We start from the raw sequence: 17,678 nt of genomic DNA on the forward strand, positions 1-17,678 counted from the left end.
TTGAGAACACCAATTACTTTTTGGAAAGAGATGGCTTTGAAACTGTTTATTTCCTGGAGTCTGACAGTGGCTTTTAAAGTGGATAAAAGGGAAGAAAATGTAGGAAATACAAGGGAAAAGTAATGGCTTTTTGTGTGTGCCTTTGAAGCACATGATCTGGAGAAAGCCAGGAATGGCTAATAAGATCCCATATGTTCATGTTGTCCCACAGTCATATGGATTGTAATCAGAGACAGAGTGCTTCCTCAGTCCCTCTGTGAGACAGAGGACATTTGCTAATAGATACAAGAGCTTCTCAAGAGTTTTGCATCAATGGACCACTGTTACTGTTCAAAAAATTTTCCAGGCCATCATCCATCATCAAATATTTAATTGGAAGTACTATTTGACATCATTCCAGTAAATGCAATCTTAAAATCACTGTTGTAAGCTGAAGTTTCATTTCAAGGGCTAAAAACCTATAAGCCTACAATAAAGGGTTTTTACACCCAGGGGAACCCCAGGTGAACACATTACTTGATCTTTGGAATGAACCTGTACTGTTAAGGAGTGCTAAAGAATCTAAACACATTTCTGCTCTGATAAGAAAACACTTGTGTTCCAAGAGAAGAGTGGGATAAGAACTTACACAACCATTTCTGTCTTGACAGAGATCAGTTCTGTGAAAAATTGGAATGATGATGTAACCTTACATTTAGAGAAACACTTTTAATGTTGAATATTGGTTTTCAATATACTTTGATGAGTAGTAGGGTCTTGTCGAGGTCATTTGAAGGTCTTTTACTGGTTTAGGTGCTTTTCAGAGCCAGACCCTTACCCACATAAAGCACACTGCCCTAAACCATCTCTGCAAGAAATCCTTCCCTTTGCAGTGCATAAAGGAAGTGGTGTTTCCCTTTGCAGCCCAGTTTCTGGCAGTGCTGTAGGACAGAGGGACATGGCTGAGTCATGGCAGAGTTGCTTGTTCAGTGCCTGATTTCCAGCAGCTCTTTACTCTGTTTGTGAGGCTGCTAGGTAAAGTAGGAAGCAGGCGTGTGGCAACTGACTGAACTTGTGTGGTATCTGTTTCCTGACAGCTTTTCTCCTCACCCTCTCATCCATACTTGTCATCTAGCCTTTCCTACAACTATTCCTTGGACTGCATGCTCAGAATCAGCAAAAGAAGAAGAAAAACATTACAAAAAGTGGTTTAAAGGGAGAAGACTGAAAAATATTCATTGAAAGGCTGCTGGTGGTGTTGTTTCCTTAGAGGCTCTTGTTCTCACCCTCACCCTCCCACTGCCTCATGTCAGTCTTAAATTCAGTCCCTTGAGGAAGAGGAAGTGAGATTTTGGGGGCGTGCTGCTGGAGGCAGGAATGCTGGTTGAGAATCCATATGCAGCACATGCAACCCCCCTGGTTTTTAATAGTCCCAGGCATGTTTCAGGTATGTCAGGTGTAACCAGGAACTAAATGAATGCAATTAGATGCAGAGGCTGAGCACTCACTAAAATGCCTCAGGAGTAAATAACCTATAAATTGTCATAGTTCCTGCTTCCTACTGGAAATTAATTTCAATGATCTGAGATAGTCTTTAGAGTTAGAGACCTATCTTTACTGGCAAAAAAAAAAAAAAAAAACCAACTGATTTTTTTTTTTTAGCCCTACCTGGAGTTCCACACAGAATAATAATTTAGATTTTGACAATTTGGGTCTTTTCACCTGATTTTCCTACCATTGAGTTGTTTTACTGCTGAGTATAGCAGATGTACCTGCTTCTTCTCTTTATGCTTTCTTATGTGTTAGAAATATGAAGAGTTTTTCTGCAGTAAACCAGAAAGATAATAGCAATTTAAAAATGTAGGGGGGAGGAAGAACACAGTGTGTCAGTACAAATTTTGTCCCTAAATTGAACAAACGGTTAATAATCTTCAAAAAAGGAGGCAGCTGCTGCATGTAGAATGCTAAAATCTACACTGGTGTTGGAAAGGCTAAAACACTTTGAAGGATACATCAACTCATAAGCTTTGACTTTTGAGCCAACATTTAATTCATGGCAGGCTGTATTATCTGTTGCATTTTCCTCTGCAGTAAACAGGCTCTGAACATTGAGCTCATCAACCAGTGTTATGTTTTTCTGAGAAATTTCTGCATTTTCAAATAAAGCTGGCTTCTGTTGTTTGTCATTTTGAACTTTCAAATGTTAGGCACTGAAATGTGAAATCTCCCTGTATGTTTGTAGTGGTCACTATTGTGCTTGAGGGTTTTCATTCTTTTCTATTTTTTTTTTCCTTTTTATTTGAATCATATACTTCTCTGACCTCAATTTCTCTCATTTTTTCCCCTTTACTCTTCACTTCATACTTTCCCTTCATTTTGTTTTGCCCTCAGAAGAGAGGACCACTGCTAACTGCAGCACAAGTAAGTGTTTCAACTGCTAGCCATTGACAGGAAATGTAATAGTAAGAACCCTCCGCAGAGCAAGGAGGTCAGAACTTCCTTCCTTTGGTTTTCCCTCCTCCAAAAAGACTGCCATCTACAAGATCCACCCACGCCTCTGGGTTCTGAGGTCCTGAAACATTTCAGTAATTTCTGTGGTTAAAAGTTGAGTTTCATTTAAAGCATCATTTCAGTAATCATATTGAAGTTTTGACTATATGTGTTATTTTTATATTCATTTCTATGGCTGCTTTGGTATCAGAAATGAAGTTTTTTATTTCCTGAATTTTCTATTCTTTAATAAACACAGACTGCATATATCTTAGTGCTTGTGTCATTAAACTATTTGGTAATCAGCATTGGAGAGTAATATAGGCATATCCATATTGAATCAAAAGTACTTTTATGTTATAATTTCAGTGACTTCATGTAGTATGTGTAATTTCTAATATACTGTAGAAAATTTAATTACTAAAGTATGTAAATCATTCAACTATATGATTCCATATAGCTAAACAAAATCTGGGGGGAGAAAGAGGTCAGCAGCCCTTCCTCCCTGTTCGTACTTGACAAAGATGCTGGTTTAGTAGGCTCAGATTTTACTTTGTGATTTTGTTGCTTTTATTACTCAAGACTAAGAAAATGTGGAGTTGCATAGTTTGTGCACTGCAAGTCTTAGTAGGTCAGTTAAAGGGAGGGAGGGAGGGAGCCTACAGTGTCAGCTTTATATTTGGATTTCTTGTCCCTTGACACTTGAAGTTTATGCAGTCTAGGTGATTATTAAGGAATTTCTTCATTTTGCACAGAGGGCTAGGAGTTGCTTTATTTTTGAATTCTTAATAATTGAGACTGACACTGCCAAAGAAAACTGGTTTGGTTTAGACAAAAAGTTTAAGAAGTAGGAGAGGAGGAAGCAGAGAAGTTCCAAGTCCCGAGTCCTCAGAGCAGAGCTGTGGAAGATGTTGGAAGAGAATCCTAGCGTCTTTCTGTTCCTTGCTATAAACCTTACATAGTGCTCCTTTTTTCCCTGTTTATGTGCCTGCTTTTCTCTGATATTGCTGCTATTTTCTCCCTCTAGTATTTTTCCCCTGAGCCTGTTATGATTATTAAAGCTGAAAAATCCCCCAAACTATAAGCTGTATGTTAAAAGTTGGATCAGGCATGGCAGACACAAAGTTTTTGGACCAGAACTGTAGCTGAAACTTCATGCTTTTGAGAGAAATAAAGCAAATCTTCCTATAAGGTTATGAGATAAGTTGTCAGGTCAGAATCAGTGAAATGCAGTTTTGAAAAATCAGAGTGATTCGACTTTTGAAACACAGCTTGTAGTGTGAAATAAATGGGATTTCCACAGGATCAGAGATGTTCTGATAGTGTAAATACTGGTGTATCAGTAATGCATTTAGCCTGTTTAACAGTATTATATCTTTAAAATTCTCTGCCTGATGGCTGGGTACACAGGAGGCAGTTTGCATTTATGGATACAGAGAAAAGATATACTGAAGTTTAGCAAGGAAGGGTTAAGAGAGATGTCTTTTGAGGACATTGGGTAGTAAAAATAATTAAGGACACAAAACCCCCCAATTTTGCTTATTATATACACACATATGTAAAACTGTATGCACACACATATATAAAATCTAATTTCATATATATATAAGCAAAGCTTGAAGCTGTGGGTTTATAGAAGAGAGGCAAACCTACCTGTCACAAGTCCAATTTCTGTGCAAATCTTTACTGTAGCACTCCACTGGAGTTACTGGTAGTCTTACTGTGTTGGTGTTAAACAGTGGAAGTATACATGTTTGGGATGGCACAAAATTTGTTTTACCAAACACAGAGTTGAGCCTGGCATGGAAAGTAGAGAGTTGAATCTGTCATTTAGAACCTCATAGATGATTTTGTCCTTTTCGTGTTATAGATTCAATCTTTTTTTTCAAAGTTGTAGAGTACTACAATAGAGCCCTAGTCTCTGAAGTTAAAGAAAAAAAAAGTTCTCCAAAATACTTTACATGTTCATTTTTCTTTTTGATCCTTGAGCCTGTTTCTTCTCACTTCTTACTCAGCTTTTCCTTTCTTAGAAGTCTGTCCTTTTGTGATTTTTTTTTCCAAAGTAACTAGTAATTACATTCACTGAGCAAAATTTAAACATTTTAATTTTGTCTTGTGTATCCAGAGAGGCTCCATATGCACATGGGAGCTAACCATGCCCTTTGCTGCAGCACAGAGCCAGCTGTTCATCTCTTGTCCTGACTCTAGAGCTGAAGAAGGCTCCACATATTGAATAAACTGCACCCATTGTTCAAATCAGATTGAACTGGAGTGTGAGTGTTACTTGGCCAGTGAAGGGAATTAATTTTATTCTTTCTGTGAGGATAATGATCTTCTGCAGAGGAGGACACAATGTCTTTGTCATTTCTCCACTGTGAGTGGCCCCACTTCATTCTCCCTTCTGCTAAGTTGAAGCCCATAAGTGTAAAGAGGAGTTAACTTGCTGTAGGTGTATAAGTGGGTGGAGCAGCCAGGGAGCTCCCCACCAGGGACAGGACTGATGGAGTGAGAGTGCCTGGAGAGAACATCCCAGCTCACAGCAAGGATCACAGCAGGATGTGATTTGGAACTTGCTAATCCTTTGGTTTGTCTCTGCCCTTGGCCTGACTGGTGTCAAAGAATGATGGGGCCAAGATGTTCAGGAGGTTTGCCCCACCCAGCACTGATCCGCTGCCTGCTTGCAAACAAATCCTGCCTTTTACTATTAATTGAGTGCTCCTGGTTCGAGCAGTAGATGGCCTTCTCCAAAAGGGCACAAAGAATAGAAGGAAATGTACCACATGTGTTAGATATTCTGGCACAGGATGGCAAGTTAGGAGTGAGCTAAAGAAGAAAGGACAGCTTCATGTCCTTTGTGAACACTTGAAAATGCAAATGAGGGATCAGTCTGGGTGGAGATGTGAGCATGCAACAAACAACATGGCTTAGTTACTCAATGTTGATGAATGTGCAATCTCTGTGCACAGTCTGTGATATGTTCCTATCTGTGCTCTGACCTTGTGCTGTGGATTGTGTGAGGAAGGCCATTTATGGAATTGCCTGAGCTGAACAGGAGACTCTGCTCTTGTTTTGTAGCTCTCCTTTTCCATCTCCCAGTTAGCAAGACCAGTTGGTTCCTCTGGGCATTGGCCTTCCTTGTGTCAGATGTCATTCTATACAATACAAACCAGAAAATCTTGCCCCAGTCAAGGATTCAAGAAGTGGTCAGTTTGCTGTAAGGTATCTTTAATACCTAGGGAATATTGCTGTGTGTGCTGTAATGACATCACTGTTAAAAAACAAAACCAAACAAAAACCCCAAACTAAAATTAAAAAACCTCCAAACACCAAAACTCCCCAATCTCTCTCCTTTCACAGACTTGGGGATGATGCTTTGTAAGTCAGGAAGTCCAGTTCTATAAAAAAGCAGCATTTTGTCTCTAGTATTTTTATTCATGTGGAGAACACAACTACAGGTAGCAATGTCTTTTCAGTCTGCCAGCTTGTTATCTGAATTGTGAGCCTCAAGTTGTATTCCCAAAGATTTCCTCTGGCATTTACAGCCATAAAACTTCTTGCAAAGGCATCACTGTTAACAGTGAATCACAGGCAGTGAAAAAACATGCTGAGAATCTCACAGTAGACACCCAAAATCTAAGGATCCAGAGAAGGACTAAGGAAATGCAGAAATAAATAAATTCAAGCAGAAGTGAGCTAAAAGCAGAACTTTAAAAGGAAAGTTTCCATGACCCCTTGAAGAGAAGCAGCATATTGCAACGTGCTTCAGCCCTGTAAACAGGGTATGTGGTTTCCTTCTAAACAGTTGGGTTAGAAGCTAATATTACTTTTAACAAGTTTTGGACTTCATTTTTTAGAGTTGTTTCAGAAATAGTGGTTTTGGTAATTGGAGGAACAGACAACTTGGAGGCAGTGGGGGGGTTAAAATCCAGATCTCTGTGCTTCAACTCACAGAACAGAGAACTGGGACAAGATAACTCAGGGCTTTAACTCAGAAATGTATTTCTCTTCAAGTTAGCTATCTGTTGATATTTCCTCTCCCTCAGCTACTCCTGTCTGCCCAGCAAAGATCTTCCATCAACTCACAAGGCAGCCACTGAGCTTGGTTTGCCAAAGAGTGGTCAGCATCTTACCTTAATGTGATGGACTGTTAAATTTTTGTTTGTTTTTTAAATCAAAATTGTGAAACTTCCAAAATTTATAAATATAAACCATAACTGAGCTGTGTAGGAAGGAGATTGTTCTCTTCACTTAAAATCTTGCCTGTTGTTTCTCTGTATCTGATAATTGCTGGCTTTCCTGAAAGCAGTTACAATCAGCTGTCAACAGCAAAAAACCCAGCAAAAAGCACACACACAGAACAACCCCCCAAAAACACCCCAGCAGAAATGAAAATGTTAGAGGCAAAACTTTTAAACAGTTAAATAGCTAAAAGCTAACTTTAAAAGAAGTTGTGCTGGTACCTGTGTCCTTCCCAAACGACAATTTAGCCCCGTTCCCCTGAATTCTGTCATTTAGCAAGCTGTTTGTGGCAAAGGATTAAACACGACTTGCTTGTCACTGGATGTGATGCATCCCTTGCTTCCCTCTCCACCCGGCAAGCAGAAGCCATGGAAATGTAACTAGACCAAATCAAAACCAGCTTCCAGAAAACAAATATGATTTTAAATTGTTTTCATAATCATGCAATGGTTTAGATGACATTTCTTAATGAATCTTTTTAATATAATGTGGGGCACTGGAAAACATTTTAAACCTGATTTTATTGGTCTCTTTGAAGGGCATTAGGACTGTTTAGTCTGATAGACAGTCTGTGGCCTCCAGTAGTGCCTGTGAAAGTTCCTGGACAAAGTCAAGACTCTGAAATGGTAAGTTTTGTTATTATGGATATGATTTTTTTCACTCACAGCTAGTATTTTTGGTGGTGGCATAATCATGTTTACTTTGGGAATGAAGACTCTCTCCCTCTTTTTACCTACCAAGTTTTGTTTTACTGATTCTGACAACATCCCAGGCTAACCTGAAGCCCTCTGGATTAGCAGCATCTTTCCAAAATGATGCAATTAGCCCCTTATTAATCCTCTAGAGCTAGAATGGTAAGATGTCCAGACAAATTCTTCCTGTCTTCTCCTTGCAGGAGTAAAGGGATACTAGGTGTCCTGGAGCCTGCTGAGAAATCTATATACAAGGTTGTTAAAATCATTCTTTAAAAACACTTTCCAGCTTTAGATTTGAAAGCACTTTTCTGAAGATTGACTTTTGTGAAGACAGAGTGACTGCTGGAATCAGGTCTCTTACTAGTTAGGATGTCTCTGACTGATACTTGTTTCATGTGAGGTCAGAAAGATGAACATAGAAGTAATTACTAAAGATAATTGAATGTTCCTGTGATTTTAGGGGGTGGGAGAGTATAGAGATGGATTTAAAGTATGTTATTATATATTTGCAAAGCTGAAATCACATCTGTAATTTTACTTCAATTAGCTTTTGTCTTAGAAAAGGTGTTCTGTCACATCAAATTATTTTGGTAATACAAAACCCTTGGGGAAGTTTCTGGGTAGCCAAGAGCTTGGGCTTTCTTGATGTTCTTGTATAGCTGTTCTTTGGGAAGAAGTTAGTGGTAGTAAAAATTGGTTTTAGACCAAAGCAGTCAATATGGGAAAAAAAAAAAAAGAAAGAGTTGGAAATAAACAAGTTTCAAAACCAGGGAATATTGAAGATGGATATTACTAGTTATTTCTAAAGTCCAAGAATCTTTCCTCTGCAATGTAACTTGGTCTTTGCATTGTCCAGGGATTTATATTGAAGAACAAAAAGATCAGACCTCAGTCAAAAATAATATTGAGACTGAAACTGAGTGAAATAGCTGTGCTCTCTTTGACTCTTTCTTTCATCGAAATATTTTGGAAGTCTCAGAGGAATGGATGGGTTTGTGCATTAAAATTATGTAGGCAACAAAAATGGGAATATCTATGCTGAGGCAAAGCTCTTAAATGTCATTTAGTGTTGTTATGACTGTTGCTATTTCTTCATTTTTTCTGTTTTATTAGCAATTTAAAAATGGAGGAAACTTGCCATAATCGTGTAATTTATACTTCTGCCATTGGTTTGAAACAGACATTAATTCCACACAGAGCCTCAACTTGCATTCTGATGCTCCAGGTTTTTGGCTGGAGATACATTTTTGAGATTGAGTTTTGAGATTGAGTTGAGATACATTTTTCTTCATACAAACAGTATCAAGAAAGCTGCACAGTTTTGTGAAAGAAGTTTTACACATCAGTACATAAATAATATTGTCAGCATGATAATAATGTTGTTGGGAAGGGACCTGTGAAATGGATTTCTTTTGAGCTGCATGTACATTCAAATACCTTTACTGCTGCCAGAGGCAAACAGATTTTGGGTATCAGCTTCCTTTGCTTTTGTTTTTCTTTATGCAGATTCTTTTTAATGGGTGAGCAACTGTCTTTAATATATTCATATTTCTTCTATTAAATTACATGTTTTATTAACAACAAACATTGCTGAAAGAGTGTTTTACCATATTTGCAATAAAAATTATCTTCTAGCATTGTCTTTTCTTTTCTGAGAAGTCTTTCCAGCTTGGGACTTCTCTGAGTGGTGATTGATAAAGTTGTTACGTCATGGTACTTTTTAAGGGGAAAAGAAAAATCTGGCATGGCACAAAGAGAGCAGTTCTTGCAGCTCTTGCATTCCTGTTCTTCATTATCTCCTCCTTGTGCTGTCCTGGATTTAATTTGGCAGCTTTAAAAGTTCGGCAGCTGTTTACTATCACAAAAACCCACCCACATGCAAAAGTCCCCAAATCTCAGAAAAGCTATGGATGTTGAAAAAAAAAAAGAAAAAGAAAAGAACTAATTGACGCACTCCTACCACGTAATAAAGATACACAAAACAAGGAAAAGCACCTTGAAATAGTCACAGTGTTTGCCAAGTGGGCCAAGTTATGAGTTGTTTTTGTGATGAGGGTCAGTGTTAGATTATGGAAAGAATTATACACACAAGCTGATTTCTCTTATAACTTGTGACTGTTGGTTTATTAACTCATCTTCTACATCAGAGTCCTTGTTATTAACCATATAATTTTGTTTCCCCATCCATCTTAAGATGTAAATTGTTTTGTTCATCTTGCCTATTATTGTAAAACTTGACTGGCTAAATTAAAGTGCCTTTTTTATGGTCACATTTCTTTTTCTTATTTTTTAATAGATGACAACTAATCTTCCTCCTCCCAGCTTCTGTTACATTCTTACTGTTCAGTCTGGTGAAATACATGTGGAAGTGGATGAGGAAGAACAGATTTCTAATTTGTACCAGCCACCAGCTGTTCATGGTCTAAAGGAAATTCTTCGGGTAATCTGCTTTACAAATCAGATAACAAATACTTTTTACCGCTGGATTTCTGGTATCACAGAATTGTCTCATTCCGTATTTTTGTGCTCTTTTCAGATTGATGGCTGCAATGAGCGGTGTAGTTTCTGGGCCCAAGTGCTCTATCAAAGGCTGCAGGTAATCTTTTTATTTAGCAATGAATTCAACATAAAATCAGCATCATGTGTATGTGAAGAAGATTCATCTTGTGTAGGGGTAACTCCTATGCCAGGATTATCTTCAAGAGTTGTACGGGCAGAATTATGATCGTGTCTAAAATGCTTGTGAAAGGTAAAATGAACTGCCTCACCAGTTTCAATGCCACTCGGTCTAGAAAGTTAATTATTCCTGAATAAATTGCTGTCTAAGCAGAGGTGATACTGCACTCTGGAGAGAGAGCTCACAGGAAGTTAGCTGAGGCTCAGTTTATGGCTGAATCCTATCCTCAGGAACGTTGCTAGAAGCTCCCAGTCGGTTGGGTGTTGGGGGATAGAGTGGAACAGATGATGGTTATATAAAAGTACAGTTTTGCTCTTTTCATGCAAATGTGTGGGTGATTTTCATTGACTTCCATAGAAGCCCCTCAGGCAAATTTGGCTTTTATGGTCCAGTAAGTAGTAAAAGGGAGGAACTCTTAGGTAAATACATCTGCCATCCATACTGTGCTGGAAAGCTCACAATTATGTTTTATTTGTTTCTGAATGATGCTACGATGTTCTTTCAAATTGCTGCTAGCTCCCTTAGTAGTTAAAGGAATTTTTTTGTTGCTGATTTATTTATTTTTTCCTGGCGGCTGGATCCTCAGTACAGCCAGCACTGAATTCTAGCAGAGAATAATTTGCAATTGTCCATCAGCTCCACAAGAAACAAAGTGTGAATCAAAGCATATGAACCAAAGACAAAGAAATTCCAGAACGGCCAGCAAAATAGCTGGAGATGCTTCCCACAAGTTTGAGACATAAATTTAATTTAGGTCTTGCCCTTTTGCTTCAAAAGCCAATGAATTATGATTTCATTTTTAGGCAGGGAGTACTTTTAACTACTGAGATGAGGAGTATCTCTTGTGTTTTCTCCGTGCTAACTGAGAATGTGACAGCATTTGCAAACATGGAATTAGGGCTAGCTGGATGGGATCTCTAGTGTGCCAGCAGAAAGATGAACACATACGTGCATAAATTCCTATTTCCAAGAAACCTCTTCTAGTGAAAAATGAAATAAAATTGCAGACTAGGGGCATCCTAGCCAACATTTTTGAATTCAGGAATGTCTCCATCTGAAATTCTGATGCGTGTTATCAGTATTCTTATGTAAAAGCACTTCATCACTGAATTAGAGGAAAGACGAAGCATGCAGGAACAGATGTGATTTTGAAGAATGGAATATTGAATAGCAGAAAAAAAGGTCTATGCTTTTTTTGTCTTGCTCCTAGGATGTTTAATAGTTCTTTTTTTAATGGCTATTCACTTACTGAACTAAATTTTATAAGTGCTAAATTTTTATGAGTGAACAACATGAGTGCTCATAATTTTTTGGAAGTAATGATGGAAAAGCAATAGAAAATATTCTCCTTACGTTTAACTGCTCGAGGAATGTAAAGGTATTTACCTGCTGCTAGTGTATCACCTGCCTGGTCCTCCCAGAAGATCAAGAACAGCAGCTTGTTACCTGCAGCTGCCTTTGCCAAGAGGATGTACCCTTCACATGCAAAATCACCAAGTTGTAATAAGTGAGGAAGGGACTATGATTTGGTTTGTTTGGCAGATTTATTATTAAATAATCTCCTATGTGAACTAATTCAGAGGTACCTTAAAAATAGTATTTACTCTCTGGAGCTACAGTATTAAGTGCTTAAATTAATATTCCTTAATTTGTGTGAAGGAGGAATGGAAATGCGCTTTTTTTATTAGTTAGAATCCAAACTGTGGTTCAGAAGGAACACGAGGAAATATATTCCATCTGTGGTTAAGGAGCTGTCCTTCCTTATAACTCAATCCTGCTGCTATTTTTCTGTTGTGTCCTCCTCTCTGTTCAGAACAAATTGTCACACATAGCAAGATGATGATTTTATACTAACTTGTGATTTTTGCTTTTATTATTATTTACTTCTTGGATGATTTTCCTGAAAGAGAGCTTTTAATGTGTTAGTAATTCTCAAGGGACAGATGTAAAAATTCTTTCTCTGAAGCTGTCCTAATGGTATCTATGCAGAGGAGGTGCCCAAATGTATGCAGTTTCTAGGCAAAACAACAACATCAGTGCAAGAGGCAGCATATGCCATATTAAGGCATGACTGTGACATCTGAACTGTGGATTTTTCCAGTCACCATTTACAATTACCTCATTTGCTCTAAGAGTGTGAGCATGGACAGAAAGCCAGGTTCAGTGTGGCTGATGGTTTCAAAGTTGTAATTCAACCAAAGGCAAAATACTGGGGGTTTTGTTGTGTTACCTTCTGCCACATGCAGCTCTAAGAATAAAATGCTACATGTCTTTCCAGGCATTACAGTATTTCATGTTCAATTAAATAAAGTTTAGGCATTAATTTTTGATCAGAGGACTGATTAAGAAGAGGAACAAAAACATTTAAAATTGATTAAGTTGTTTATTCTTAGATATTTTAAAATGTTAGAATCCAAAAATTTGCAAGTTCCTTGCACTGGCAAATATGAAATATGCTTTGATATGGTATTTTTTATACCTGTCTGGGGCAGAAAACTTTCACTGTCATTGCAGATTTATGTATGTCTTACTTAGGAGTTATCTACTTCCTTAACTTCATGTATTTCTTAATATTTAGGGATATTTGTTCAACTGAAAGAAAAACCTCCACTTTGCAGCTTGGTTATGCTTTGGAATCTAATGACAGTACCTAGAAAATGTGCCTACAGAGAAATAATATTACTAGTAGAAATGTTCGTTCCCCACTGTTTTTAAGACAAAAATTATGTAAGTCTTATTAAAAACCATCAAATTATTTTTTGATGTATACCATATATATAGCATCTTTTTTTTAGGAAATATATTTTCAAATCCCATGTACAGTCCAAGAAAATTATCATAAAGCACGATGGTTGACTGAAGTAGAGCCAAGAGTCCAGAGAGTCAACCTCAGAAAGTTAAATTAAGGTAGAGATTTTAAGGTTTGTATCTAAAGTAATGAATACCAAAAAAATTCTAGTAAACCTTTGACTCATTATCCTGTAATAATTAAATTTTAATAATTTCTGTCAGTTTTATGAGTCACTTTAATATGAAGATGTTTAGTCTTTTCTTCTGCTAAAAAAAATTAACAATTGCATTCCAAATTTGTGTACTTTTTTTCCTAATCACAGACAAAACACAGTGTTCCCATAGATCAAAGGGAAATGCTGTTGTTTGTGACTGACTCCACACTGCAAAATGTGGCTCATGGGATTCCAAAAGTTGTTGCTGTGTCAGTCACTGCATCGTGTGTTCTCAGCATGGAAATCATGGAAGCCCTCAGTGCTGGCTCGCAACTTGTCTTCTTCAAGGATGCTCTCTGGGGAAATGGTGAGCTTTGCACGTGGTTTGGAAGCAGTTGGGGCCCCACAGAAACAGCAGCCTTATCTCTGACACCTCAATATGTGACCTCCAGAGGGGTCACTGTCATTACCAGATTAAGATGAGACTTTGCAAGTTTGGGATGAGAAATTTGAAAGGGGTTGTAGTTTAAATTTTCTTGTAAGGTTTCTTTTTCTGTATTTTTGGCTTGATTTTGAAAATGAATAAGAAATTCAGTGGTGTTGTTGTATGTCCACCAGTATTACTGTCAGTATTCTCTGATGACTGTTGAATCTGGTGACCAGTGAAAATAAAATTTGTGAGCTGACAGAAGGCTCAAATATATTAGGAAATCTGTAAGTCCCTAGAGAAATTTTACAAGCTCTCCTTAACCGTCTTAGCTGTGAGCCTTTGCTCCCATACAGATCATGAAATTATGGTTGTGCCCTTTACTTTCATTTCTACTCACTGTTTTTTGAGCTTCAAGTTTGGTTCTGTATGGTGATAGCAGGGCTGGCTCACATCTCACACCTTCAGTCACTTCCAGAGTGTAAGTGAACTGGAAGTACAAAGCTGTGCAAAAGGCTGTGTCCTGAAGCAAAAATCTCTGCTCTGGAGAATAAAGCATGGCATGCACCTACTCTGTAATCTCTGAAGCAAAGTAGGACCACCTGAAGGGGTGCCCAAGCTTATTACCAAGGAAAAGCCTGAGACCTGTTTGCCAGGAGTGAGATGAGATGCAGTCAGGGTGGCATCAGACTCTCTTTTGGCAGGTTCAGATTTTTAAATTTCTTTTTCTTCAAATTCAGATTTCTTTTTCTCCCTGGGAGTCGCGAAGTGTAACGAGAGCGCGGTGCGTGTATCGCTGAAAGCAAAATATTTTGTCATTGAGAAAACCTGATGCAGTCTATTAATCTGTTTGGTAGCTGGCAGAGGTCGTTGTCTTTATTGGCCGTGACAATTAACGTGGTCACCTTTTTCCTTGTTACTGTACTGAGCTGAAATGTCTTTTTTGGCAGGTAGGATTATTTGTGTTGAACGTACTGTTCTCCTGTTACAAAAGCCTCTTTTGTGCTCGGCTGCCGGTGCTGACCTCAGTGAGCTGACTGGCCCTGTCAGACTCGATGAGCTGGATTCTACAACCCAGGCCAGCTCCATTTGTGCTCTCAGAGGTTTGTATGGCCTTGCTGAAATGAATGCTGTTAATTATTTGTGCTCACTTTAATCTTTTGTGTCTTTATATTGATTTCTTGCACAAACAGCGTGGAGGGATAAAAAAAGCATGGCATTGCTGTGGGTCATTAGAATATTTAAGATTTTATGCTTCATTGTGGGCTCTGTTTGCCTTTTGCTGGCCAAGTTCTGCTCCCACTCACTCATACCCCAGAATAAATGTTTAATGTACAATCTGTCTCATTGTATTCCTTCCTTCACTGTCTTCTTTCAGGAGCCTTCTGTTCACACCAGCCTTGTTGATGTTGGCAACAATGAATTATACCAATATTTTTTAGGCAGATGGGTAAGATATGTTACCCAGATCTTGAATGGTAGGGGTTAGTGACTGATTTCCCTGGAGCTTTGCTGCAGTAGGACAATTTATTATTTTACCATAGTAATTTAGCATAATGTGGCCAGTATTTGCTCACCAGCCCCTTTGGATTATAGCTTGGTCTAAGATTTGGTTTGACCATATCTTGGTCTTACCACTAACCATGCAGAAACATTTCTTACTACAGATTTTTTAGTGTTTCTAAATCATACAGAAACTTTCTCTACTGTGTATTTTATAAAGCTTTGTCCAGACAGCTTCTTAAACTTCTCAGCTGTGCAGTGCCTATGAGAAAAAGTCCTTAAAAGCCCAGCAAGTCTTCAAGGCTATTTCCTTCCTTAATTTAACTTGTATTATTCCAGTAGCCCTTGTAGAAAATACCTTCAAGTATTCACCAGAGCATTCAAAATTAACTTTAAAATTACAACAAATAATGGCTTTCAAATTAATTCTTCAGTTGTAGTAAAATAGACTGAGAAGGCAGTTTGAAACCAAGCAAAGCCTTTACTAAACATACCTGCTGCTGTGGTAGAGCCACAGCTTAGCACTGCTTCTGTGATTAATTACTGAGCACCTCGCGGTGACAATGTTGAACAGTGCATAATGAAAACCAAGCACAACCAGAGGCACTCCACTCAAAGCCACGGTTGTCATGTACATCTTGCATTGATACAGCTACTTGAAAGATATTTCTGTCTCTGCGTGTGAAATGCTTTTTGCCTTTTTTTTTTTTTCACCTCTCCAGTAGTTAAGAACTGTCACTTCTCTGCTGTTAATTTTGTGATTATGAGAAGTGCCTGTTTTCCTTTTTCTTGTTGACAGTGTTCATAGTAGGATAAAGGAAACATCTCTCTGTCCTTTCTTTTTCCAGCAGAGCAAAGAAAGAACACCTTTGTGATCTGTTGTGTAAACAAGTGCTTACTTTACACAAATGGGAGATGTCATGCTTTGCCTGTCCTGTATTACAGATAGAAGAATGACAAAAGGAGAAATTAATCCTACAACCTTGTCTTGTTTAATCTGGAATTTGTGCAGGATAGCTGTTATCAGTATGTTCCCACACCTGAATACCAACATAGAATAGAAAATGTCTTCTTTATACTTATGCTCCAGCAATATATAGATGAAAACTCTCACTCTTGTGTGTACTGAAGTATTTTAATAACATTCAAGAGATCCAGCATTCACTGTTTTGGGTTTCAGTTAGTTAGTGCCTACATCTGTCTGCTGAACTAATGAAACTAATAGCATGGACTCTGCTTTGTTGGTGGGAGAATATACTTTTGGTGGAACAATGCATGGAGGGAGATGTATCATCTCTAAAATTCAGTCACTGTCTCTTATCTCCTAAGTCAGAGAGCTGTTAGTCTGGCTTTCAACGAGAAGCAGTTCTTGCCTCATTCATTCTTTTTCTTTGCTCATCCTCTCATTTCTTTTGGTCACCTATGTGTGTTGCACTGGGTGTTCGTCAGAGGTTCCTTCCCCATCAAAAAGAAAATGTTCCAGTCCAAGCAGATGCAATGAGTTTGTCAGAAATTCTTATTTCAGGGAGGTACAGTCAAACCAGCTCTGGGATAATGGACTGTGTTGCTCTTCAACAGATCAGTGAAAACCTGTGGTTGCCTTTCTAATGAAAACTTTATTCTTCATTGCAAGATGAATCTGTGGTTTTCACCTGTGATCTTAGGGTTAATAGTTTATTTTCTTATCACTATGCATTACAAGGTAATTTGTAACTTCTTTTTGCTGTATAGTAGCAGTCAGGATAACTTAAGTGTTGGCAGTTCATACGGCACAGAACTGTTTTTCCTCTTAGTCTTGCTTTGAGTAAATTCTACTTAGTCTATACCACATGTGTTATGTGGGAATATTACTTGATTAATGCTATTTGCCTGGTATATGACTCACCAACAGTGATTGAATTTTGACGTTGGATATTTTCATATTTAAGCCCTTACTCAGGCGTGTGGGGTTTTTTTCAGCTTTCCACCTACTAGTGGGACTAAAATGGGGTCAGTCAGTTTACCTATGTTTCTTTTTTTTTATTGAATTTTTACATTTCCTGTCTCATTAATCAGGATAACTGTTTGGGGGAAAGAAATCAAAAGCAACACCTCCATGTTTTAATTGTTTCAACCAAAGTGTTCCTTTGCATTCCACATGGCAGACCTGCTTTTCCAGGCATTGTCCCTTGGATGTCAGTCTCATCTAAGAGACTGACAATGTCACTCTCTTCTTAATGGTGCCAGCCACAACTCTTAAAAATAGACTTGAGGTAAAAATCAAATTTTGACCTTGTGCATTTTCATTTGAAAGAAGGAACTTGGGAAAATATACAAAAGGTTTGTGTATGTCAAGCAAAATCTAGCATCTTGAAAAAGATGTGCAGTAGTTCAGCATCCTGAACTTGAGAAATCGCTTTATAGGGTGCACAAGACTGTCACTAGATTACTACACCTGTTGCTGCTTTGAGTTGGTCTGACTTCAGTGATGTCTGCTGGTTTTCTCAAGGGAACTCTACATTATCATCAAAATAATCTTCTCCACTAGACATAATCTCATCAGTATGATCCTGATTGATTTTCTTCAAATGTACTTGCACTGGCATCTTGCAGTTGGAATATGGCACACAACTGGGAGAAACTGGAAAGGCTTAGAAAGAAAAGGGATTTGTTTTGCTTTTAAAATTATTTTTTCAATGAAGAAGGAAACATACTCAGCAAGCTAATTGGTAGCTTTTTGGTGA

The 17,678-nt window shown here is 38.0% G+C and overlaps 1 protein-coding gene across 5 annotated transcripts in view; it reads left to right on the forward strand.

The window, feature by feature from the left end:
- The window catches only part of SPIDR (scaffold protein involved in DNA repair), a 196,275-nt gene that overhangs the window by 170,961 nt on the left and 7,636 nt on the right, over positions 1-17,678 (forward strand). For 4 of the 5 annotated variants that reach the window (XM_005479279.4, XM_074550682.1, XM_074550697.1 and 1 more), the window contains exons 12-16: positions 7,247-7,334; positions 9,700-9,843; positions 9,940-9,999; positions 13,194-13,392; positions 14,403-14,555. In XM_005479279.4, the coding sequence (XP_005479336.2) occupies positions 7,247-7,334; positions 9,700-9,843; positions 9,940-9,999; positions 13,194-13,392; positions 14,403-14,555 (644 nt within the window). The remainder of the gene's footprint in view (positions 1-7,246; positions 7,335-9,699; positions 9,844-9,939; positions 10,000-13,193; positions 13,393-14,402; positions 14,556-17,678) is intronic. The other variant, XR_012582369.1, reaches the window with a different exon arrangement.

This window comes from Zonotrichia albicollis, chromosome 1, assembly GCF_047830755.1.
Source record: "Zonotrichia albicollis isolate bZonAlb1 chromosome 1, bZonAlb1.hap1, whole genome shotgun sequence".
NCBI lineage: Eukaryota > Metazoa > Chordata > Aves > Passeriformes > Passerellidae > Zonotrichia > Zonotrichia albicollis.